The following is a 25,194-nucleotide window of genomic DNA, read 5'->3' on the forward strand; positions in this document are numbered from 1 at the left end:
GCACGTTTGCTGCCGGGATTTTGTGAATTCTAACGCAGACTTTGAGAAGAAGCTGCAAGGTGATAAGGGTGGGGTCTCCTACTCATCCCCGAGGCACACGCGCTAGAGGAGCATGGTACGATAGCAGCCCACATACAAGGGCTGCACACCAAGGCAGCTTTCCTCACAGACGAGGAAAATGCTGCTACCTCACCGCTCCTTCCTTCCTTCTTTCATGTGACACCAAAGCAGAAAAAGTTCTTCAAATGCAGTCATGTAAAAAAACCCCAACATCTCCCTGTGCTAATGATACACAGATGACAAAACAGCCTGAGAAGCTTTACAGCAAGGAAGCTTGAAAGATAGGAATGGGGAAAAGGAGGGGACATCTCACCCTTTAAACCCAAACGTCCCGCAGGAACTGCTGCCATGGTGAATAGCGGGTGATGGACGAGAAGCAAGGGAGACAGGCTGGCCACCATATGCCTGTCTGAAACATCAAAAGCCAAAGACAGAGAAAGGGATGGAGAACCCAGAGGTGGTTTGAGGGGTGGAGAGAGGCAGGAGCACAAATGGGCTTAACATATCTGAGCTGACAGCTGAAGGGGAGTGGGGTGCAGGGAGCAGAAAAAGAAAAAGCACAGTTATGAACTTGCACCACGGACCCTTCCTCCTTGCCTCCTGTAAGCCTGGTCTCCAGACTGAGATGGCTGCCCCTCCTGCCAGCACTGCAGGTGGGTTTATGGAGGGACAAGGAGGTCAGGGATGCATTTAGCCTCGCAGACCACACCACAGGGTAGGAACAGCTTTCTCCACGCTATCCCGGTATGCTCCAGCCACGAAATGGGAGAGACAGTCTGAAAAGCTGAGGGGAAAACTCGCACCGGCTCAGCTAAGGTAGTCAAATGAAGCTGTGGCAGTGCAGAGGGCTGTGTAAAACCAGTATGGCAGCCGCCAGCCCACTTCCCATCTCTCTGGGTAGTTTCAGGGAAGGCTGACCAGAGTTAGCTCGAATGGGGGGAAGGAGAGAGGCAGGTCACAGTGGGGAAATATTGACTTCCCTAGGCCTGAGACAAAATTGATTCTCAAAGCATTCTGTGCCAGCCTGCCAGATCGATATTCTTGACATCCTCCCAGCTGCCCTCAGCCAAAATGCCCTGGTGCTGGCTCAGGGATATGGGACAATTTGGGAAATGTATGAAAATTTGGGAAATGTATGGTTGGCCAAGAGCAGACTCAAGACAGCCCCCTGCCCCTCCAGCCTGGGCTGCATGAGCACCCACACAGCCAGACCCTTCATGCCCCACACCATGAAGCTCCTGAGGTAAAACCCTCAGTCCTGTTACATGGAGGACTGGTTGACGGCACACAGCCCTCCACCTCTCTGCCACGGGGGAAGAAAAGACCCCACGCGCTTTGCTGCCAAAATGGCTGGGAGACCCAACTGTGCCCTAAATTGCTCCTCCCTCCTGAGCTACAGCCCACCAGCTTTGGGGCAGGTCCAAGGCAGAAAGCTGCTCCCACAGGGAGAGGGACAATGTGTCTGCCATGTCCTCTTCCACCTGCTCCCCACAGGGGAGGCCTGGAGGTGCCACCGCCATAGTAACAGGTCTGTCTCCCTGCCTCAGCGAAGGCCCAACCCATGGCCCCTCAGCCCCACAGTCACCAAGGAAAAGTCCCGAGGATGGTCCCTGACCACATTACCATATTATTTGCCCCAGCTTTGGGTAGGAAATGGGCAGCGTCCGTGTAAACCATCCCCTCGCACCGCAGGCTCTCCCTGAGGGGGCTGCAGACAGGTGCCTCCACGTCTCTGCTTCCTCCTGACGCCCCCAGCTCTCTCCCCTCATCTCCAGCCCCGCAGCGAGGACCCGGTGCTGATTTTAGATGGCAAAATTCACCTCTGTGTTTAACACCCCCCTCTTCTGCAGCCCCCTCCCGCCACCCCCAGGAAAGCACCTCAACAATGGACCACAAATAAAGACAAACCACTTATTCTTTCATCTGGCCCCAGCACAGAGAGCAGCGTGAGCCCGGCTGAAAGGGCCCCTCGCCCACAGCGGCAGCAATCCATGGAGACAAAAGAAAAGCCAGCTACAAAATGCGTATTTTAAAAGGTTTTGCTTCCATTTTTGGTGCCCCCGGTCCCCGCTGTCAGCGTTCTGGTGGAGGCCCACGCGCTGGTCCCGCTGACCCATGGCGCCAGCACACGAAGCGCTGGGTTTCAGCTCCTCCTTCGCTGGTGAATAAACACTCATTATCCCCACCCTGGGGAACAGAGACGGCTCTCCGCTGTACCTGAGACCCACCACAGAAACTAAAACAAAAGCAAGAGCACAGCAGGCAGGCCATTTTCTTGCTGTTTGGCTGGCTTATCTTAGCCTTCCTAAGCGCGTACAGCAGCTGTCCTTTCGCCCGCTATTCCCGGTCGACCTTCAACAACAGCCCCGTGGTGCTGAGCCCGACGCTTCCCTGCAGAGCTGCCCACCGTGAGAGCGTGCCCATGCTACTAGAGAGATTCAGGGCACAGTAGCCAATGACAACCTTTATCCTCGCTCAAAAATACTGAGCACATCAAAATTCACCCTTTTTTGTGCATGTATATACACACACATATATGCACCTCTACCTTTCAAGAACAAAGGTAAAAGATGAGACCACTAAGCCATTGATGGTCAATGTTATTTTGCCGGTAGCGTTAGCACGCCCCAATCTGCTCTTCCAGGCTCCAGATGATTCCCATAATCGGGATTCAGATCTCTGACGCAAATTTGGCTGACCTTGGGCACTCACCCTTCCCCGCACCTCAGTCTGCTACACGTAGCGCGGAGGTGACAATCCTCATTTCTCACACCTGCCTGCCTGCCTGTCTTGGTCTAGACGCTACAAGCAATTTGGAGCAACGGATGGTCTCAGAACAGATCTGTTCAGCACTCAACGCCCTAGGTGGTATTGCACACAACTACAGCCTCTAAATACTGTACTACAAACAAAAGAAAATAACCACAAAAAAATCACTAGAGACAGAACTCAGAGACCTTCTTTCACATGTACTTCTTGGTGGGAGAAGAAGATAAAAACCAAAAGCCAGACAAAACTTTGCAATCTCCCAGCAACCAGGTCATGTTAGCTTGAACGGGGACATCTCTCTTGATTATTTCTCACCCCTCGCTAACTTCAAGAGCAACCAGGAAGGAATCCGATGGCGTTCTCACTGGCATGCAAAGGGCTAAACCCCCCCTCTTCTCCTCCTCCCTCTTCCTTTTGGTTTTTGGGCTGAAACTTTCTGCTGATCTAGTGAAACTCCATCTCCATTTTCCACAACTGCTGACAGGCTCACAATCGGAGAAGGAGCACAAGGTACTCCCCCAACTACAGCCCTGGGCGGTAGGGCTTTCATCTCCCCTCCTAAAAACCTCTCCAGGAATGTGAGATCCGGGTCCGGCCATGCACTGAGTGTTTGCTGGTTTAGGAAACGTGTTTTACATACATGTGCTGCTGCGGTCTGCTTGCATGCAGCAGATGCATGCCCTGCATTTGAGGGATCGGGATGGGAGCGCTGAGCAGCTGGGGACAGCCTGGGAGGCACGGCCAGAGGAGCAGAGGAACAGTTTTGTCACACCAATGAATGCGGGAGCTAAAGAGGGGAGCAGAGGGTAGGAAGGATGGGAAAATCAGTGGGGATAAGGAGAGAAGACATCAACAGGGAAAACGCAAAGGAACTGGAGCAAGATGGAGAGGAGGGAGGTGTTCAGAGCCAGCGCAAGGAAGTGAAGATTAGATAGAGGAGACAAACCACGGAGCAGATGAAAACAGGAGAGAGCAGCCAAATTTGAGACAGATGGAGAGTGGGGAGCAAGAATGCGATGTTTGGAAAGGGTACGTATTTCAAAGCAGCGGCATTAGGGAGCGGGGGAGCTTGCAAGAGGGGTAGAGGCAAGAAAGATGGCTCCATAATTTCCATTTTTCTTCATGAGAGGAGTGAGAGCTGCAAACTGGGAGCAGGACTGCTGCAGGCTGTGGGGACAGTCTCTATGGAGACACTCAACAAGATTGAAAACACCCCTTGGAGAGGTCCTGCAGAGACTCTGGTCCCCTTGAAATCCAGGGTTTTACTGACAGATTTTGCACTTTTTTTCCGAGGCCTGTTTCTCAGTGCCTCACAAATAAAATTAAAATGAGGGTTTTCTGACAGAACAAACAAACAGGGAGTGAATTATATTCCATTTCCCCGTCAATAACTTCTCCCCAACCCAGTCGTCTTATCATCATAAAAAGTCCATTAAGCAGTAATTGGGGAGGCAGTAGAACGCAGGGCTGGTCCATGAAACAGAAGCACGCTCGCTCCCCAACTGGCCTTTTCTGGGAAGGCAGACAGGATAATTATAGGCTTCAGACAGAGACTTCCTCTTACTGTCAGCAGCTCTTGGCTCCCTTCAGGGAGATGGGACTGGCAAGGTTGGGAAAAGGAGGGTAAAAAAAGATTGAAGATGGTTTTTTAGAAGTGAAATACTTCCACCGTGCTATTCCCCTGCTGCTGATCCACCAAAGCCCTTACCTGACTCAGAAAAGCTGGGCTATACACAGGTGAACGCAGGCTTTTCCCCTGTCGGACACAGGGGAATGTCACTTGAAAGATTACCCCCTCTCCTTTCTTGCAAGGCCCCAGAGAAGGAAGGACAGCAGCGAAGGATGTGACCCAGCAAAAGGATTTAACACAAGCAGAAAATGGGCGAGAAAGATCAAGAACTCATTTTGTACACCTTTACTACACTGGCTGTCCCACAGCCCCAACATCCGCTTCTTTCCGACGCCTGCGTGCGCTGCCAGCTCCCACCTTTCCCCTCAGCCAGGATGAGGCAGCAGACCCTTCATAGCCAGCACCGCGCCAAGCTGTTCTTGCCCCAAGGCTTGTAAATTTTGGGGATCTGGCACATCCATACAGCCTTCAGGCTCCTATTTGCAATGCACTCAGATACAGACCCTTTGGAAGAGGAGGTATGAGCCTGCAGCAGTGGAGGCAGGATGAGACTGAGGCTACCAAAGATCTATTCCTAGTTCTGACACCCAAGGTGAGAAAAACCACATTATCCTGCCTGCTGGAGAGGAAGCATAATCCTTCCTTCTGGTCTATTTAAACTGCTAGTTTTCAGGGATGGGACCGTGCCTTATCGCATGGGAACAGCAGCTAGTATGAAGTCATCCAGTTTCAGCAGGACTTCTCCAGGCTACCATCGTACATCTGTACGTATGGAAAGGATCCACCTCTCTCCATAGCACAAAGGGTATTTGTCGCTGCCACAGATCAGTCCCAGCCCCAGTGACTGGCACCCTGATACAGCCAAGGAAAACATTCTTCCAACTGTGATTTATGCAAATGTATAGGGCACATTGTAATGATACACATATACAGGATGCAAACTGCTCTACAGGACAGGACGGAGAGCTGTCCCTGTTCTACAGGGAGTGAGATGGTATTTTGGACATTCTTCTTCCTTCCCTCCCTCCCTCCCACAGGAAAACTGGTATCTGCTGCCTCCCACCACATAGTGTGCACACACCAGAAACCACTCATCCTGTGAGAGCTGTGGCATGGTGGAAGCCCGGAGCACCATGTAGGCTTCAGTTTAATGAATGAGAAATAGGGATTAACACTGGAGGTGAAAGGGTCTGTATTTTGGCAGTAAAGGACAGCAAACGTGGCAGGCAGCTGCTGCCCAGCATCAGAACGGGACTCTGCACGTAAGGCAAGAAAGGATGGAAAACAGGCAGCATTTAGCAGCGTACAGAGTATGTGCATGAGGGAACGTGATCTAGAAGACACAAGACTGAGTTTGCTTTTCAATGCATTTTGTGGCCCCACTCCACAAATATCCTCTTCCCATGCCTCAGTTTCCCCACCTCCCTTCTCTTACCAATTCAGATGGAGAGCGCTTCAGGTGTACTAACCGATTCTCTCTCTGCTTACTGCCTGCACCCAGCACAGGGCAGTTCCACCCTCCCTGTACTAATCAAACTGAGGGGCAAAGGAACAAGAAGGTGGTAATGCAGATGGACCTCTGGCCAGGATTCTCGTTCACCTTCTGGCACTACAACGCAATGCCAGGAAGAAAGTTGCTCCTTGTGATCAGCAAGAGCTGAAGCAGACAAGCAATGCTGTCATGTAAGATGGCAGCCCTGGGATCAGCCGCTGAAGGGCCAGCAAGCACAGGAGCACGTGCAGCCTCAGCAACGTGGCCAGCCAGGACCCTGGGGGTACACGAGCGCTTTCTGTAACTGTAACAACATCTCATTCCACATTTGTCCACAAGTCCTATAACAAGGCATAATAACCCAGAGCAGAGCAAGAGCAAGAAACCCAAGGAGCTATCCTGGCAACTTAATGAGGCCTCTTGTCCATCAATGTCATGACAGCAATCCCAGATTGTTTGCAATCAGAAGCTCAAGGCAGGGAGCTCTCCCTCCCCTTGCCACGCTGCTAGGACAGCTTCTACTCCAGCCATGTCATCAATATTGGCATCCCAGAGAAGCTCAATTCACCGCCTACCTAGAAAAGACACAGCTAGAAAGGGTTTGGCTCTTTACTCAACTTCCGCTGCTCTGTTTGAGTCACTAAAGAATCAGAGTCTATGGGGGATACCAGAACATGAAAAACCACCTCCGATGGGACAAGCCTGAAAGAAGAAAAAGCTTAACGAGCAAGGATCCCAACTCCCAGGGGGCCATGCCATCTTGATATAGCCCAGCAGAGGTCCTGAGCCACTGAAAAGTGACAGCAGAGTCAGCAGCAATGGGGAAAACAAACTGCTACAAGCTTCTGCATTTCATGGCCTTTCAGGGAAAGTGCAGTGCTAGAAGCCCCAAGGACGTGATCAGGGAGATCAGTTCTGATCCTTGGTTTAGTGATATGACAAAGACCTTTGCAAAATGTAAACACATAGCTAGGTCCCCTGCCTTGCATCGCCAGCTCAAAAGGGGCTGCAGCACTACAGTAGATGAATGATCCCAATCAAGATTTGCTAGCATGCATGTAGGGATCATTTGGGGATGAAAGGCACACCAGCTAAATAAAATACCATCTGATAAAACTTTGCTCTTTTACTCCTGTAAATAAAAGCTATATTACTTCCAATTACTAGCTGTTGTCTGCTTCTTTCTTTCAGGCAAGAGAGGAAGTCTCCTGGTCTACAGGAAAAGGGAAAGGTACAATTCCTAGAGCATAGAATTTGGGGTATTTTCAAAAGCTTGTTACATCATTCCTATCCGACCTCTGGTAAAAGACTTCAGCCCACATTTTCCGTGGAACAAAAGGAGATTCTGGGTATACAAGCTTGAAACACCTTACCACGGGTCTTAACAGTATATTGTGAGCTTGTACTGCTTAGCAGTACTGAGACTGGGATGTCGAGGGAGCTCAAGATGGGAGATCTTGAAAACAAGAAACCAAAACCTAATAAAGCCATGACTAGTGGGTGAACGCAACCTTTAACAACCATGAACTTTGACTCCTACCACACGAGTCATTACAATTTCTGTCTCTGAACCACAATACTCATCGTTCAGATTTGCAGCGGGCACATCAACACAAAAGAAGAAAAAAAGGGAGAATCCAACAGCAGTGCTGAGAACTGACAGCAGTGGGAACCTAACAAATTCAGCTTTGGGATAACCAGAGAATCAACGAGACAGAAAAACAGTGCAACACATGAGCGAGAGAGAAATGGGAACGTGGAAAGGCAGCAGCAAGGACCCCTTAAATTCTTCTATCAAAGACAGTAATTGAGGAAGGTGAGCTTTTTTTTTAGTAGGACAGGTTTCTGTTCGTGTTTGACACCTGCCAAGAGATGCAAGAGATGGCTTCTTACCAGAAGGCTGTAATGCAGCCCCTCCAGGCACCAGGGCAGAAGATGCCTTCACCTGAAAGGGGAAGGCAGTCCCTCAAGTGGCAGCTACTGGAATTAACCACAGATCTTACAAGGAAAGGGGAGTATCATAGCATTCATAAAGAAAAAAAAACCACACACACAGAAAGCCCTCAAAATCAAACAGATCCTACCCGTGCAGATAGACAAAGAAAAACGAGAGCTGAATGATCTTCCTGGCTCACTGGATGATCACATGGGAGCCAGTCTCAAGGTGATCTTTAATAGCTGAACTGAAAAAAACCTACACCGTCTTTCAGAAATTCATTCAAACAAATCAAAGTCCAGGCTAAAAGATTTGTAAGTGTCGGCACTCTTAACAGCATGCTCAGACTAATTTATGAATAAATCCACGAATTCTAACGGAGGTTAGGGAAGAAGAGGACGTAGCCAAATTAATTTGACTTTATTAATTAAAAAAACCACCAAGTTTCATCACCCCACCACTCTTTAGAGGTTGTGTGAGAGTGGGGGGGAGTTACACTCATTAATTATGCAGAAAATGCAAAACCATCATCCTCTGAATGAGTCTAAAATAAGGAGAAACCCTTTCAGAATGGGGAGAAATTACTCCCCAAGGCAGCTGAAATTTCTCTTGCAACTTCAAAGGACAATAAATTATTCAAATCGCTCGCGCCACTCCACACGCTCTCTCACTCTCTCTCCCCTTCTCAATTTTATGCTCCTGAGTCAATTAAAGGTTTGGAGGACTTGGAGAAACTTTGTAGAATGCTAAACCAGTTGCAGCTCCTTCTATTTATTTTTTTCTTTTTTAAAGCTTTGCTTTTCTGCTTGGCCTCAAAAGGAAACAGAAATGATTCTGTGCATTACAGATGAAACTAGCGGCATTGGTTTTAACCAAGCTCACACGAAACAGCAACGTTTCATGTCTGCAACAAGCACGATGGGACATGCTAAAAATTCTCTATGCAACAATACCGTGGAAACAGGTCAATCCATACTCCTTCATGTCAACTGTTCAAATCATTCACTGCAATATCCCCTTTCAAAATCTTAGCAGTAGACGTCCAAAATATATTCATAATGCTCTCTCCTGGCAACCTTCAGGTCTAGGTTAGCTGTGATCTCTTCCATAGTCACGCTGTTATCTGCTGTGCCCTTGGACGGAATAGGTGGCTCCTCTGCCAAACCGTAACATGACTATTTAGCGTTTGCAGTGTGAGAACCCCAAACCAAGACTGAGACTAATTACACCGGACAACAACATGGCAAGAGAAGTCCTCGATCAAAAAAGCAAATCTAGACAAGCAAAAGGAGGGAAGGAAGGTTGAGAAGGTGCATTCACAGAGCGAGGACGCTCCTGACGCCTGATCCAGTACCCAGCCCGCTGCCCGTGTGGTGGTTAGCTCCACCACATGCAGCAGATGGCATAAAACGTGACTGTTTTAATGAACTTTAACAATCCCAAAAAATTAAAGGCAGCTGCATTGCAGGGAACATCACAGCTTTCTAAGGTGGGAACTGGGACCAATTATGTTGCAAGAGAACATCCTTGACTGGAGGGGAAGAGTGGCACAGAGTAAATAAAACCGTTCTTCAGAGAGTGTGTCTCACAGGCCAATTCGAGCCCAGATTCCATCCCACGCACATTGAAGAACGACATTCCTCTGGTCGAGCGTCCTTGAAAAACACTCTGCTTTGCCTTCTAAGAATAATATTGGGCTTGCCAGGCCACAAAAAGGGTGGGAATACCCTCGCAGATTCCCTTTAGTGACCCGGGAGATTTGTATCTAGTTGGTCTTGCAAAGACAGAACCAACACAGACCTTGCCAGGCAGATGAAAAGCTGATGTGACCCAGGGTCTTGGTGAGATACCAGAAAGATCCCGTCCTTCCTGGCAGCACACGCAAGAACTGGCTGGGTGAAAGGCACACCCAAAGGGGAAAGTCAGCAAGAAATAAGTATTGGCTTCCTGGTAAAGCCTGACACAGAGTAAAAGCCCTAGTTTTGGCATCCAGGTGTGGTGAAGACGTACATTTTCTCTATCACAAATACTACGTAGATGACATTTTCACACAAGCCGCTTGTTTACACAACAAACAGATGCTCTTTTCCCCTAACTTAGCCATCTAATGAAGCTGAGCAGCAAGAACCTCTGGTTGGGAAAAGATCCTTTACCAGAAGACACCCATGGCTGCGTCCCAAACACCCGTGGCTGCTGCTGTCCCCAGGTGCTCCTCAGCAGAGATTAATCTAATAAGCATTCGCAGTGTGGGGCACAGCTGAGACCTGGGAGGTGACAGCTCTCCCTGCCCCCAAGGAAGCTCTCTCGAAAGATGATTTATTTCCTCTCCTGGTCCTATAGAAGACACAAACTTTCCAATTTGAGTTATCTAAAAAAAAAAAAGAAAAAGAAAAAAAAAAAAAAAAAAGAAGATACATCACTCGATCCAGGCAGGCAAGGTTTAATTTAAACAGACACTTAAACAAGGTGACACAGAAGCTTAATTCAGTGTCCTTGAGTGGGACAACAACTAGTCCAGAACCCTCAGCAACCGCAGGCTGGATCACAGCTGGCAGATGGAGAAGGCGACAAAGGAAAGGGCAATTCAGAAACAAGGACAGCAAGGTGTCTCCCTGCCTACAAAGGCAACTGGTGCATGGGGCAAACGAGCAGCAAGCGGATCCAGGAGAGGGAAAGAGGGATCTCTGCCTTCTGGGAGGATGCAATTCAGCAGCTGCCTCCTCTTGCACACCGTTAGACTCTACTCACTTAAGGAACAAGGTGCAACACCAAGCAGAAACTCCACCACCTACCAACCGACCACACAACCTCCTGTATGTCCCCACTTCAACTTCTGCTACCCCTCCAGCCCACACCCACCAAGGGGAAAAAGCCTTTCAGCAGCATCTCCCCAGCAGGTACACTGTCATGTACCTGAACTGGTTGTGGGGCAATTCAGCCTCACCACACCTCAACACCTTCCTTCTCTCGGGACAGCGCTGTTGTGTTGTCATGAATCAGTCTCAAACACTTAGAAATGGAGCAGCTTTCTCCCACGGTGGAGAAAGATTCACTTCCCACTGATGTCGTCTTAACATACCTATCAAGTTCTAAGATGGAACCTCCTTGATTTTTACTACCATCTTATCTGACAGCTGCTGTCTTGGCCAACAACAGATCAAAGCTAGGACCTCCGGAGATAAAAGCTGTGAGCTCTGCTGAAGAGGCTAATCCTCTGTGGATAAGAGCATGGGAGGGACCAGTCAGAGGAGAGGAGTCAGATACACCTCTAAGTCGCTGCCATCTGGATCTCGGCGAGAGGAACCGTGCGGCCAGTCACCAGCTCCTACATCTCACAGCATGGAGCACACACGTTCCACACGCCTTTTTTCATTGCACCGGCTCCCAAAACGCAGCACCGCTTTGTCAGCCTGAACATGGACCTACACGAGTTCCTCTCCCAACCCACCGCACATGTTTTCCATCCTCTCCGCAAGCCCCGCACGCATGGTGCAACCCTTGCTGCCATCTGCTGCCAGCCTCCACGGATGCACTGCAGCTCACGGAACATGAGAGCCCCCTGCACACATGTGCCCGGCATGAATTACTGTGTTCTGCAAATTAACGATGGAGCAAGGGCAATTAAAAGGGAAGAAAGCCAGGGTAATGCATCATAAAAGGGGCTTTATTCTTTTATTTTGTCAATTGCAATTTAAATTTAATTATTTATGGTAATACTTCAGAGTGTGCTAGTAAGCGTTCCATAACGTGATTTATAAACGGAAGGAAACCTAAGTAATAAGTAATGTTCGCTACTGCATCTGCTATTAAATCTTTGCTGGGGCGGAGAGCCACACACCAGCCTTCTGTGTATGCAAAGTACCAATTAGCGAAGCACTACTGTAAAACGCAAAGGTTTAATCAATGGGAAAAATCCACTTGAAAACAGCGAGCATGCTGATTTCAGTTATAAAAATTACCACATTTCTATACAGTAAGTGGCTTTTTATCTGCAACCGAGGAACACTTAAAGTGCGCACGTTGTTCCTTCGGGTAGCACAGGAGGGCAGGAGTACCTGACCACTGCCCTAAGCCCCAGTCAAACGCAGCTGCACTCTGCACAGCGCGGGCAGGAAAACATCCTGTCCAGCTACAGCCAGCGAAACGAGACTGATTTTACGTATGCACAAAATGAGATGTTTTAAGGTGCTCGCTGCAGAGATTTTATGACTCGGGCTGGGGGCACGACTGGGAAACAGCAAGGCTGGGTTCTGTGCCCAGGTACGTCAGCAATTTGGGAAACTATTCCCCTCCCCGGACCCATATCCAGATCTCATCTGTCTGTCTGTGCTCTCTGGTTTTCCATCAGCTCTAAGGGGCACGAGACCGGCCTCTTTGGCTGTGCAGCACATCAGGGCATAGCTCTTGGGGAAGGCCTCCCCTAACTCACTGCAGTAATGCCGATTAATGTTACTCGTACAACCAGCTCAATCCTTAACAAAATGATAATATGTTCCATTTAATGGGAGGCCATTGAAAATAGTCATGGAGTTAGCAATTCCCAGTCCTAGGGCTGTCCTTGACCATACAGAAGAAACAAAGAAAGTGTCCATATGCAACCGAAGAGAAGAAACAGGTCTGCTTTATACCTTTCAATTACTATCCTCTTCAGCTTCACAAGGAAGAACAGCAGGCAGAAAGCAGTGTGGTGCTTTGGTTTTTTAATTTAAATAGCAGTTTCCTTTAAATAGAATGTTCCTGCCATAGAAAGATTTAAATCACTGACTGAGATCAATTAACCTAGGAAACAAGTGAAGTATTTTAATGGTCCTTTGATTGCAGAGGCCGCAGCTCCTCCAGCGCTGCACTGGAAGAGGAAGCAAGTTCAAGCTTTCAGCCCCACGCTTTGCTGCAAGGGGAGCCATTCCCCTGTGAAGCTGGGAAGATGGTGCCCTCCAAGAGCCAGCGTCCCAGGGGTTTCCTACCTGCAGTGGAGGCTTCCCACCGCGGCAGGGTCACCACCCTGGCACCGCTCGCCCTGGGGGCTGCAAGGCCTTGGCAGCCCCTCTGGTGAATTAGGGCAGGAAATCGGGTCAGCATCGTGGCGAGCGCCAGCCAAATGGAAGCCGGCCAAGGGATTACGCGAGAGGCAGTGTGACAGAGCCCAGGGCCATCTGATGGGAGAGGACATTGTCAGAACGGAGTGACAGCTCCTCACGCAGTCTCTGCAGTCGTGACAGACAAAGCTGTTTGCTGTTTGCATGCCTCAGTGGGGAGCATCGCAGACCAGCTCGGACGCTACTGACTGGCCTGGCACAGGCAGAATTCAGCAGCCCCTCCAAAATGAGGAGCTATCAACTCATCATCACCAGGCAGATAGCAACAGCCGCAGAGCAATTCAAACAACTGGCACATAAAGGGGAGCATCCCCAAGGGCAAACAGGTCAGGGAGATGCTGACATGCTCTACAGGTTAGGAGAAGAGACAACGCCTGGCCCAACTTCACCTGCACATCAAGCAGGTAAGAGCAGCCCTGCCTCGGACACCGAGTCCTGCAACCTGCAAAGTTCCCGTATGTACGTCTGTGAGCAGCAACAGGAAAAAAAGCACAAAACCTCACAGTTCAGGATCCAAGGACACTGCAGAACTACAGGAGAGAGAAACTTGGCTGCTAGCAGCAAGGTGTCTGCTTCACAGTGACAGATTTCAGCAGGGCTTGGGCCGTGCAACTGGTGCCTTCTGCGTCTGATCGGCATCAGCCCTTCCGGAGGGCACATTTCCACCAAAAGTGCTTTGTAGCAGTCAGACAGCATGTGGGATCTCCCAGCTCTGCTGGAATCTCTGAGCAAATCTCACCCCACAGAAGACAGGGACAGCAAAGATGCTCGTTTCTTCCCAGGAAAACCAAAACCACAGAAAAACTGAAGTCACACAGCCATGATTTTGAGAAGCCCTGATTCTGCAGAGTGCCCACTCGCAGCAGTGGGCACACAGGGCTTGGCGTACACTTGAAAGAAAAAAGGACCCTAGTTTTCACAGGCACTCAGACATCACAATAGATGAATCAGGGCTCTACTCAGAGAGGCACTCGCACACACATGAACTCTCCATCTGCACCTGCAAAGCTGCATTGCCTGCTTTGAAAACAAGAGGACAAAGTGATTTGGCCAGGAGCGTTACAGCAAACCAATGGCAGGAACGGGACCCTGAAGCCCTGACACTGGATTTTCCACCGTAAGCGTCCCCTCCTCTCCTGACTCTATTGCACAAAGAGCCAGGAATGGCGTTTTCTGCTTGCAGTCTCCTGCCTTTGCAGGAGCCAATACAGGTAGCGGCCTACCTACCACCAGTGCCCACTTTCACAAGCCAACAAAGCCACCCTGAACCCAGGTGGAGCACAGCAGCTAGCTTTAACCATCTACCCTGGGTGCTCATGAAGAACCTACAAGAGCATTGGCTGCAACATCCAAGTAGGACCCTGGATAAGTAGGACCCTGGATAAGTACTTGGGCAGAAGGCTTGTGCCAGGTTCCTTGCTGCCAACCACCACACTGTTCCTGCTACTCAAGACAGGCAGCTCAAACTGAAGCTTGGGTATGTCTTTATGAACACCACCAGCACCATCTGAGGAACAGGCTGGTCCACAGCTACCCACCAAAAAAGTGGCCTTATAGTGAACCTCCCGGAGCCCAGCTCACTTCCCGGGCTTATTAAATGAAAAAAGAACAAAAGGAAACATTATCTTTCTGCACATGAACACTTCTCCCTGCAAAGAGGGGCTAAGCATGAACCGAACAAAACTTAGCAGAGTGAGGCAAGGGCAAATATATCGCCACTCACCTACTGCAGAGAAAAGAGAAAGCACTGCTCAAAAAAAAATCTCCCAGCAAAAAAAGGTCGAGGATCCATTCAATCCCCAGTGACCGCGTCATCTTAATAAACCCTGATAATGAAGCGATTACATTAAAAGCTGTCAAGGGCTACGCCGACCAGAGCAGCCCTCTCACCAGCTTCAAGCAGCTTTGCTGGGGAGGAAAAAAAAAAGTCATAATTCAATCAGCTTGGAAGAGTCTATTCCCCACTGATCCCAAGTGATCAGCCTTCATGTTGAAGGAACATTACATTCAAGTCGCTGAAGATTCTCACTTTTTTTTTTTTCCTTCCCCTTTTCATTTTTTAAAGCAAGAATTGAAAGGCAGCAAAGATAAAAACTGTGTTAAACTGGAACTGGTTCGCTCAGGGGAAGGAGAAACATAATACTCTTTCTTCGGATGCTGTTTTGAATCCAGCCCCAGCAAGTAACATGACAACGGTCACTAGTGTCTGACAGATGCCTGAAAGGCAAGAGCAGGAGAGGACAATATGGGTGAGCTGGGTGGAGATGGGGCCGGGAGAAGCGGGAGGAAAGCTCCGGCAGGAGCTATCAGGCAGTTCCCTCCCCTTCTCTCCAGCTCTTTGGCAGTCTTAGGGGCAACCTGAGATTCAAAGCAGGCTGCGAGGACCCAGCTGCCCTATAAAGTCCCTCTAAGGTGGGACTGGGAACAACAGGAAGGCACTGGTGGAAAGCTAAAGATGCTGGAAAATTAAGACGCACGATCAGGTACTGAGCACTTCCTCAACACTAAAAAGGTGGGGATACATTTGCTGGCTCTAAGCACTAAAGCCTGCTTCTGCTGTCCCTCTCCAGGGGAGGTGACGCATGGGTGAAAAAAAGAGGCAGGGGGACAGCAGAGTCACTTACTTTCAGCTACGCAGCCTATCAGCAGCACGGAGAGGAGGTTCACGAGGGAGACCAGCGAAGACATCCCAGGGCTGGGAAGGATCCACATCCTCTGCAACGGCCTTCAGCCCCAGCCGGGAAGGCTCCGGGTCAGCAGGGCTCACAGTGTCTCCCCAGCGTTGTCAGCACCTGTGGATGCACAAATGCAAAGGGGAGAGCACTCAGAGAGAGGAAGGAGGGCAGCCGACATCGCAGAGGGAGGGGGCAGCCAAACAGAGCCCGGAAAGGCAGCGGGGTCCCGAGAAAGCAATTGCTGTGCGCGGTCCCTGCGGGGAGGCCAGGCAGCCCTTCGCCTTGATGCCACCAAGGACTCGGTCAGCTCCATCGCCAAGCGGACTGGTGGGGACACGAGTCCAGCCTGCTCCAGCCTCCCTGCCTCGGCAGGTAATGGCAAATTTCCACGCACGCACTCACACAAAGGGAGGGAACGGTACAAGAAAGAGAAGCGTTAATGAGGAGGCACCAACTGCGCAGAGCCCGTGTTTAAAGTTTAACACCCGTCGGCTTCTCTCCCCTCCCCAACATGGGAGAAAGGCAGTGCTGGCCAAGCAGCACACGAGCAATGAGGTGTGAAGGGATCTGACCCGACAGGGCCCAGGGACCCTCTTAAAGGGCGATTTTTCCACAAAAGCGCAGGGCAGGGGAAGAAAAACTGAAACCTCACACATGAAAAACCCAGGAAGGAAGAAAAAAAATCCCCCACAAGAGGGAAGATGAAGCAGGAGATATGTCCCCTTTTGCTTGCTGAGGATACGTGCAGTTGGGGGAGAGATTTCTTTCCTGCCCAGGCAGGCTCTGTGCAGCGCAGCCCTCACCCCAACACAGCAAGCCCGAACCTCAGCCCTGGAATCAGCGTGGGTGTCCCAAAGCCCCTCTTGCAAGGCAAATGCACGCTGGTGAGCCTCCCAGGCTTCTTACCAGGGCTGGGATTACAGCAGCTATTCTGCATGTCTGAGAGTCCCTACCGCACTCGGTGCCTCAGTTTCCCCACCTGCAACACACAGAAGAACCACGTTACTGAGCTAACACAAAACTGGAAGAGACAAAACCTGGAGCAAGGGGTACCATAGTTGATCCTGACAGACCAAAAGGCACAGCAAGCAAACACAACCTTCCAAGGGATGCAGGAGAGAATTTCTCCTGACTGCTTCTGCCCCAGACGTGGCAGAACGTGGCTGCAGGACAGCACCGGCGTATTAGCACGGCTGCGACAGGGGAGAGCAAGCTCAGCACCGGCCTGCTCCCCTTGCCCTGCCGGCACATTTCCATGGAGACAGCTCCTGGCTCCAAACGGAGCTGCCTGCTTACAGCTTTATCCTGATCCCTTTGCAAAGCTGGAATGGCATTAAGGGAGCTGTATTCTTAGCAACTACCCCAGTCCTATGTGTCAATACTAGTAAATGCTTCCTTCAGTCAGAGAGGCGAGCTTTGCCCCAGAAGGGCTGAAAATAGAGGAAAGAAACAGTGAAAACTGCAGCCACAACCTCCTCGTAGGGTCGGCAGCTAAGAGGTTCCTCCATCAGATAGGCTCTGATCAGTAGAATAATGGGCCAGAGCTGTGTGAAGGATGCTCTCAGATCTGTACAGGTTCCTTCCTGCTATCAGTTACCCCAATTAAAAATCAAAACCGGGGTTTATCACCTTTTGGAGAAAAGCCAGGTAGGAGATATTGTACAGCGATCAAAGGCTTTAAAAGGACTAAGGGGATAGTGAGGTTGCTTAAGCTTTCTGATACACATCAGGGTAGGAGACCATCGGGACAGGCAGTGTGAAGGGGCATTTTAATCTTTTTCTGTCCCATTAACTCTCCAAGGCTGAACTGTACAGAATTAAAAGAAAAGCCAGGATAAACAAGAAGTCCCCATATGTACTCAGCCCTAAAGAGCAACTTTTCAGAGAGAAGCTTTGGACTTGCACTTTGAGGATTACAAAGCCTCTGCTGTGCGCTCTGTGCTAGTCTAGATCCATCGTGCTTCAGTGCTGGCTTGTTAAAACCCAGCATAAATACTGATACTCTCACAAAAAAGAGAAAAAATCTGGATTATACCACTGGGAACCTCTTCAAATGTTTGTTCTAGACACACTTAGAGAAAAACACAGAGGCTCCAGCCAGACTTAACAGGGGGTTCGCAGGATTCCAGGGTGCAGAACAACGCGTTGGGGTTTCTTTTGTTGTTGTCAGAGGCGAGCAGAGACCGGGAACGTTATGAATAGCTGTGATGGTAACTGTTAATTAAACTGGGATGTGGTATCAATGCCAGCACAACAAATGGAAGCAAGTTGCTGTTCGCTGGCTCTCCCTTCTCCCTGCTTCAGTCATGCAGCTCCTAGTTCCCACCAGCAAGGCTGGAGAGGGAGAAGGCAGGAGTCGGAGAGAGCAAGCATCCTCCCAACCATTTTAGTTCTCTATATTAAAAAAAAAGGCTAGCTCAGCGAGCATTTCGGAAGCTCTTGTTTTATCAGAGCAATAACCCCCCCCCCGCAGTCCCAGCAAACGCCACCAAACATCTCCTTGAGCCCTGTCTGCTCTCCAAATGCGGCACGAGTGACCTTCCACACCTCAGAGCAGCCAAGAGGCTGTGCTGCCCCATGCAGCACGCCCCCAAAGTCCCCCCAGTGACGGAGCCGAATGCAGGCATGTCAGGGGCACGTTCCGCCTCCTCCGAAGAGAGGAGCCTGGCAGTTCCACTCTCCCACATACAGCACGGCTTTTCATGCCATATAATGGACTCCGATAGAGAAGGTCTGGTAAAGGGGATACAGCAACAGCTCCAAGATTAGAGAAGGAGATGCCAGAGGGTGACACTTCCGCTCCAGTGATAATGTGCTTCCCAAGCCTTTGACAGAGACAGAAAGTGCTGGCAGAGATATTAGGACATGTCAGCTTCAATCCAGCAACTCATCCTTCAGAGCAGGTACGTCACTGGCTGTCTCCCCCCGGACACGGGATTTTCAGGACAGTAAGACGTGCACCCACCTGGTTCCCCTGCAGATACCAAAGAGAGACTGGGATAGGAGTTTGCTCTGCTTTCTTGGTAGCACCCTGGCAATAGGGAGGGTGAAAACAGACTCTTATCCACCGCATGATTCCTGCCTACAATACAGAACACGCAACATTTGGAAACCCAGCTACCACGCAACGAGGCTCTCCTGCCCTCCCGTCAGTGCTGAGTTCAAGTGGGAATTGCTTTGATGAATGCTCAAATCGCAAGGGTTTCATCACCCATCCTTTCCCCTCCTCCGCATGGGCACAGCTTACCTTGTCTATGCTCTCTGAAGCAGGTTTGCACCACTCCTGCCTGTCTGCTGAGCACCCAGCCAAGCTCCTGGCACCACAGAAGTAAACATAAGGGCAGTTTTCCTGCGCTGCTCCATAGACCTGCAAACCCTCACTAAATTCTCTGGCACAGGATCTCCTGCAACACAAGCAAACCACCTAATAGACCTCAATCCTTGCTAAAGAATGCAATTAAGTGAAGCCATGGCCCCCAATGGGGTCAGATTTGTGCTAGATACGGTCACATTTCAGGAATAAGATTAATTCTTACAGTAAAAGAGCTCCTGTAAGGCATTCATTCTTGTGCACTGCCTGATCTCTAGCTCTAAGTATGTACATGTGTGCATCTTGTAAGCGCTGAGCACAGGGTCTTGAAGAATATTATTAAAAATAATACAACTGAGAAGCGTTTGCAGGAAGCAGCCTCCTGTTGTGGTTCCTGCAGCCCGTACTGACCTAGGGATCTCCAGGGACCCAAGGGTGCTAGGCACAAAGGGTAAAATGCTCAAAAGCACCTACATTTCTTAAGAGCTTAAGTTCCATTGAGAGTCAAAGGGACTTAATCTAAGCCGCTAAGATGCTTTTGAAGATTTTCCTCCCGGTAACTCCCATTTCAGAGAGTGCTGGACATCTAACTCCCTTAAGCTACTTTGGGTATCTGAGGGGTTATAGGAGGACTGGGCTTTATCTACCGACCAGTTTGGCTAGCTTGGTCCCTGCTGCTTAAAGACGAAGCCTGTGGGAAACACTGCTAAAAACAAGTGTCTGCACAGTTACAGACATTGGCATGGGTCAGAGTTATGCAGGTATTTTGCCATTTGTTACTTTTTCTTAGTCCCCATGGAGCTGGTGATTGAAACGTTTGCTCTGCATTTAAAAAAAAAATGCAGGAGGGAGGGATCATGCCTTCATTTCAGATTCATTAGAATATAACAACTTGAAAAAATTTCATAAAAACACATTTAGGCTTCTCTTCTGTTTCACCTGTATGCAAAAAGGAGAAGGGAGATTTTAAAGAAATTCTCTGCAAAAAGTTCCACACAGATCTAGTGGATGATTAAACATCTTCATTTTCAGTAGCTGCTGCAGGAGAATTACTCCCATTAGACATATCAATCGAAGCAAACACCTTGCAGGCAGAGGGCTGCACTGAGGTCTCTCTTGTTCCAGCAGCACCAGCTTAGTTTGTGCTGCGTATTAACAAAGGTCAGTGGGTCACTTCATTTCCTCCCAGCAACCTCTTTAAAGAAAGAAAGAAAAGCTTTTAGCACAACCACTAGCTCATTTGTCACCTCCCCTGGGGAGGGGAGAGATGAAATTTAAATTCGCCACCCCACATTGCTATCTTGCTCCTATCTAACACCCTGCCCTCGGGAAACCCAACCCCACCAGGGCTGGGACGGGGATGCCAGCGCTGGTGGCTCGTGCAGCGTGGGCAGCTGCCTGCTGGGATCTGGCCCAGGACCCCACTGTGGGGCCTTCCCCGTGGGTGCTGGGGAGCAAGGAGATGCCAACATGCAATGCTGTCTGTCCCTGGAAGCCCGCGTGGCCCACGCCTCCACATTCAGGTTGCTTTGCTGGCAAATATTACCCTTTTTCTTCCTGGGGAAACAGAGCATGAAGACACGAGCTTCAAAGTATATGCTTCTGACACTCCTTTCACCCTCCCCACCCACTAACATGCTGATCAGCTAAACCCTGTTTAATAGGGGGGGAGAGACCGCAGCCATCGTAGTTCCCGATCAGACACTTGAAAGCCAGTGTCGGGGCAGAGCGGGAGATGCTGCTGATGCCTCTGCTCAAAAAGCAGCCACTTGACCTCAAATCTTGGTTAGACAGGAGAGCCCCCAAGAAAGCTCACCCAGAGAGCCGGATCCGCACGCAACAGCATCATCTGCTGCTCACAGGGTTAGCTCAGGGGAGAGAAAAAACAGAACAAACCTGCCAGCCACAAAAGCAAAATGCTAGAAGTCCCAGCGAGACCCAGTGCCAGAACCGTGCACATCCTTCCCCCCACAACAAGGAGGCTCCTAACGCTCCGCAGACCTCCCTGTGCCTGCTGAATCACGCTCATCAGGACAGCAAAGCCCCCAAAATTACTTTACTTTCTGAGCCACTTCATCTTAGCAAAGACGCCCCGGACACATGGGAGCCTGATGCCGCTCCGAGGACCAGTATCTGCCAGGGCACACAGGACTGCCGTGCTGCTGTCTCCCACAGCACCCACCTTCCCCACAGCACTTCGATACTCCTTAACAAAACAAATACAACCCCCACCCACCAGCAAAGCTCACCTCAAGACTAACTGGTGGCTTTAGGTGCCCAGCTCCAAGGGCTGTGCAGAAAGGATTGATCTCAAAAGACGCATGATCCTGCCCGAAAAATGAGGTGTCGGAGTATTTCCAAGGCAGCCCCTTCCCCTCTGAAGCTGCCGGACACAGTTCCTCCTCTATGCTCGAACGCAACTCCCCACCCCACTTCAAAATGCAGGCCATAGTCTTGGCAAACACAATTAGAGCAGCCAGTAGAGATCCTTCAGAGCTAAGCATGACTGCTTATCTATCAGGGGGTTACTTAGATCTTAAAAAAAATATTTACAAGAAAGAGGCAGAGTATTATCTTCCATGGGGAAACAAACACAGATGGAGAAAAAAGAGCTTTGATCAGGACTGTCTCAGTCCTATGCGCTGCTTTTCATCCCCAGATCTCCAAGTGCTTTAATATGACAGTATTATCCTTTTTTACAATGTGGGAAACCAGAAGAAACTGCACACTAAGACAGCGCTCCGAGCATGAAGTCATACTGCCTCTCGCTGTGTTTGCATGCATACACACACACACACACACACACACACTCTCTCTTCTTCTTTCTTCCTGCGGCATTTCTGGTCCTCCCATGCGTGCAAAGTGCCCGGCACAGTCCCCGCAAGCAATAGGCACGACGGGCATTTTGGGGTGCAGTAGTGCGGGCGTGGCTAAAGCTGCTACTCCCTGCCCGGGGGCACGATGGCACGGCAAGGGTTAAGCCGTGGTCACTGCAGGAGAAATGAGACAGGAGAGCTCAGAGTTGGGTTCGAATCGTCAGGAGAAATTAATTTTCCCCCCACCATGTTCGCAGCAGTGACAGCTCTGACAAGCGGTGATGTATCTGCGGTGGCCGGGAAGTGTTCAGCAGGTGCAGCGCAGCACGGACAGGGGCAGAGGGGGCATCGCCGCAGCCAGAGGCAACCAGCAGCGAGGGGATGAGGAGGAGGAGGAGGAGGAGGAAGCACAGCTCCCCTGGCCAGGCTGCACCCCTGTTAAGCCCAAGCCCACCCACGCTGTGGGGTGCTGCGGCCGCAGCCCAGGGAGGACCCCGAAGGACCACCGCTGCTGCAGCGAAGGCAAAGCAAAAAGCCTGTGCCGGTGGCAGCACCACAGCATCGCCAGTGAGAGGGAGGCAACGCTGGAGCGACCAGAAATCCCAGGAGCATCCTCCTGGGCTCAGCGCAGAGCTGGGCTGCAGACGTGGCTTCTCCTCTGCCTCTGTGCACGCAGGGCAGGAGCTGGGCTCTCCTCCGGGATGCACAGAGGCGTGAGGCAGGGATGAATCTCACCCAGGACCACATTCCCCTCTGCCCCATCCCCTTCCCCTCGCTCACACAGACACACACGCCATCCTTCAGCATTTACCAACAAACCATCGCAGATCTCCGCTGAGCGCCTGACAGCATCAGCGATCATCGACAACTACATTTCCTTGTGGTTCAGGGTAATACTTTGCATTTCTTTTTTCAGGCCTTCGCGCTTTATTTATTTATTTAGGAAGTCATTCATCATTAGCCCCAGCTTAGCTGCCTGACAGACTGGGAGTTCCTTGGGGCACAGACTGCATCTCATCTCCGCGCTTGCCACGCGCACGCCGACAGCGCTGGGTAAATAATCGTCCGTCAGCCTCATCTCACAGCATCCTCAGCACAGCGCACCAGCCAGGCTCCGAAAGGGGAATAAACACAATTTTCTGTGAGAAAATAATGCTAAAGAGAAAATCACCAACATCATCTTCCCAAAGTGCCTGCACCCCAAGCCTGGGAGCCGGGCAGATGGGTGACGCCGTGTTATTGCAACGTGCTCAAGACCGGTGGGGAAGCACAGCTTAGGGAAGGAGCACACACCCAGCGCCAAATCGCTTCGGCCTTTGGGACACTAGGCACATTGCCAACTAAGATGACATACGATTTAAAAAAATACCAAAATCTTTTTTTTTCTTTGGCCCAGATGTTTTCAGCAGGTAGGGATTCCTGAATAAGACTGAAGAAAAGGGATATATGCCCACTGCTGACCTACAGCAAATGCCCCAGGCTGGAATTTCTGCATATACACACCATCCCTCACAAGGGACTTGACATCATTTATAGTCACGTTGGTCACTAGCAACCTGCAGGTCTGTGTCCCTTTACACAAGTCCTCGCTCCGAATTCTTGTGCTGGCAGGAGCACTAACACCTCTCCCCATCACAGCCATCCCTCCTCCGACCTGGGCAAAGTGGCCATAATCATCACTGGACCTTTTCCAAACCAGAGATATCAAGCACCACTCAAACAAAGCAGAGGAAAAAAGAAAAAAAAAAAAAACAAAAAACAAAAACCTCAACAGGAGCCCAACCAAACAACAGCCCACCACCAGCAAAACTGCAACAGCTTTTCTCATGTCTGGAGTCCAAGCTAAGAAAAAAGCATTTTTCCACCCCTGATCAAATGAAGGTTCAGATCAGCGCTCCACCTTCCTGGGGTGGAAAGACTTCCTGGACTCACATCTGTGTGTGTCCAACTGAGAACACAGGAGAAAGACACTGAACAATGAGGAACCAGTGCTTTTCTGAGTTGCAGCATGGCATGAAGATGACCTGTACTGGGAAGAGCCCATCCAGATGGCATCTGGCCCTCTGAGCAGGCTAATCCCTCCAGCTCTGGCTTACTGTTCCCTTCAAAGAGCAACCTGGATGCTGCCGGATCTTGCAACCTTCTCCATCCTCCAAACCGCTCGCCCCCTCTGCCAGGTCTGCACGGGGACTCCCTTTGCTGTTAGCAGCAGGAGGGAGCGACGGCCCCCTCCTTCCCCCCAAAAACCCTGTGCAAGCAGGGGGGTCAAACCCCGTTCCTGGGGCTGACAACGCTGCTCCTTGCTGGTGGCAGCTCAGCCGCTGATAGAAACCTGTCTGGCCTTCCTCCAGCTCCTACACAGTTGTCTGCTGCCCTCTGAGGGCAACTTAAGCTGCTTTCTCACAAAATAGGTGGTTGTTACTAAAGAGTCTTGTGCAAACCCTCCCCTGAGGACAACGGGTGGGTTCCCAGCCCCAGTAGCCGTGCCAGGAGCACGGGAGGCCAGTCACTGCCCCGCAGAGGTCCATCGCTGCGGGGCAGGACTGCAACCGAACGATGCAACCTGCCCACCTATTGCTGCTATGAGTTTGTGTCGAAGCAAAGCATCTTTCACTAGCCTTCAGCCCAAGCAGAAGGCAGAAAAGAGATGAAAAATCGAAAGCAAAAAAAAAAAATTTAAAGAAAGAAAGTTAATTAGGAACATGGGGTACTTTATCAGTTCCAGCTCAGAGTGCTGGACCGGTGTAGGATGTCACCAGCCCTCTTGCAAGAACAACCTTCTCATTACAGGCAATTGCTGATCGATTGCCTCCATTTGTTATCTTCATCTGCACTCGAGCTCCTCAGAGCTCTCCATCGAACCCGATGCCGAGCACCTGGGCAGCTCGATGGGCCCTGCGGGAGGGTGGCGGCGGGACCCTCCTGGTGCTCCCACGGGAGCTCACCACCCGGTGCAGGCACCCCTCTGCCACCAGCACCACCCCAGGGAGGCAGCACTAACACCCCCAAGCTTTGTCCGGATTTCGCATCGCTTCTTTTTTTTTTGTCCTCAGCTAGACACAGTCCCTCATACTACGAGCTACAATAGAAATACCCCCAAAATTCCCTGAACTGCATGCACGTGCAGTTCAGGCCAAAACCAAACAGCAAAACTCATTCCATACACAACACCCTGGAGAATTTCAATTAACCACTACAGATCGGGCAAGGACTCCCTCACACCCCACTGAACCCAGAGAGGCTACTGTTGACTAACATGGAGCTGGTCTGGATTTACGCTGAGACAGAGGAAAAATTAATTCCCTGCTTATAATTTTTAGGGTCTCCCATGGCCAAGAGATGCAGAGGGACTGCCCTTGCTTTCTCCTTCATGAAGAGGCAATGAAACCCCAGAGGCTGGAACAGCTCAA

At 50.3% G+C, this 25,194-nt stretch overlaps 1 protein-coding gene across 3 annotated transcripts in view; it reads right to left on the minus strand.

Moving 5' to 3' along the window:
* PTPRS (protein tyrosine phosphatase receptor type S) overlaps window positions 1-25,194 on the minus strand; it is a 164,840-nt gene that overhangs the window by 84,749 nt on the left and 54,897 nt on the right. For all 3 annotated transcript variants that reach the window (XM_072845126.1, XM_072845127.1, XM_072845125.1), the window contains exon 2: window positions 15,608-15,775. In XM_072845126.1, the coding sequence (XP_072701227.1) occupies window positions 15,608-15,695 (88 nt within the window). In that variant the 5' untranslated portion in view covers window positions 15,696-15,775. The remainder of the gene's footprint in view (window positions 1-15,607; window positions 15,776-25,194) is intronic.

Source organism: Ciconia boyciana, chromosome 24, assembly GCF_034638445.1.
Source record: "Ciconia boyciana chromosome 24, ASM3463844v1, whole genome shotgun sequence".
In the NCBI taxonomy this organism is placed as follows: Eukaryota; Metazoa; Chordata; class Aves; order Ciconiiformes; family Ciconiidae; genus Ciconia; species Ciconia boyciana.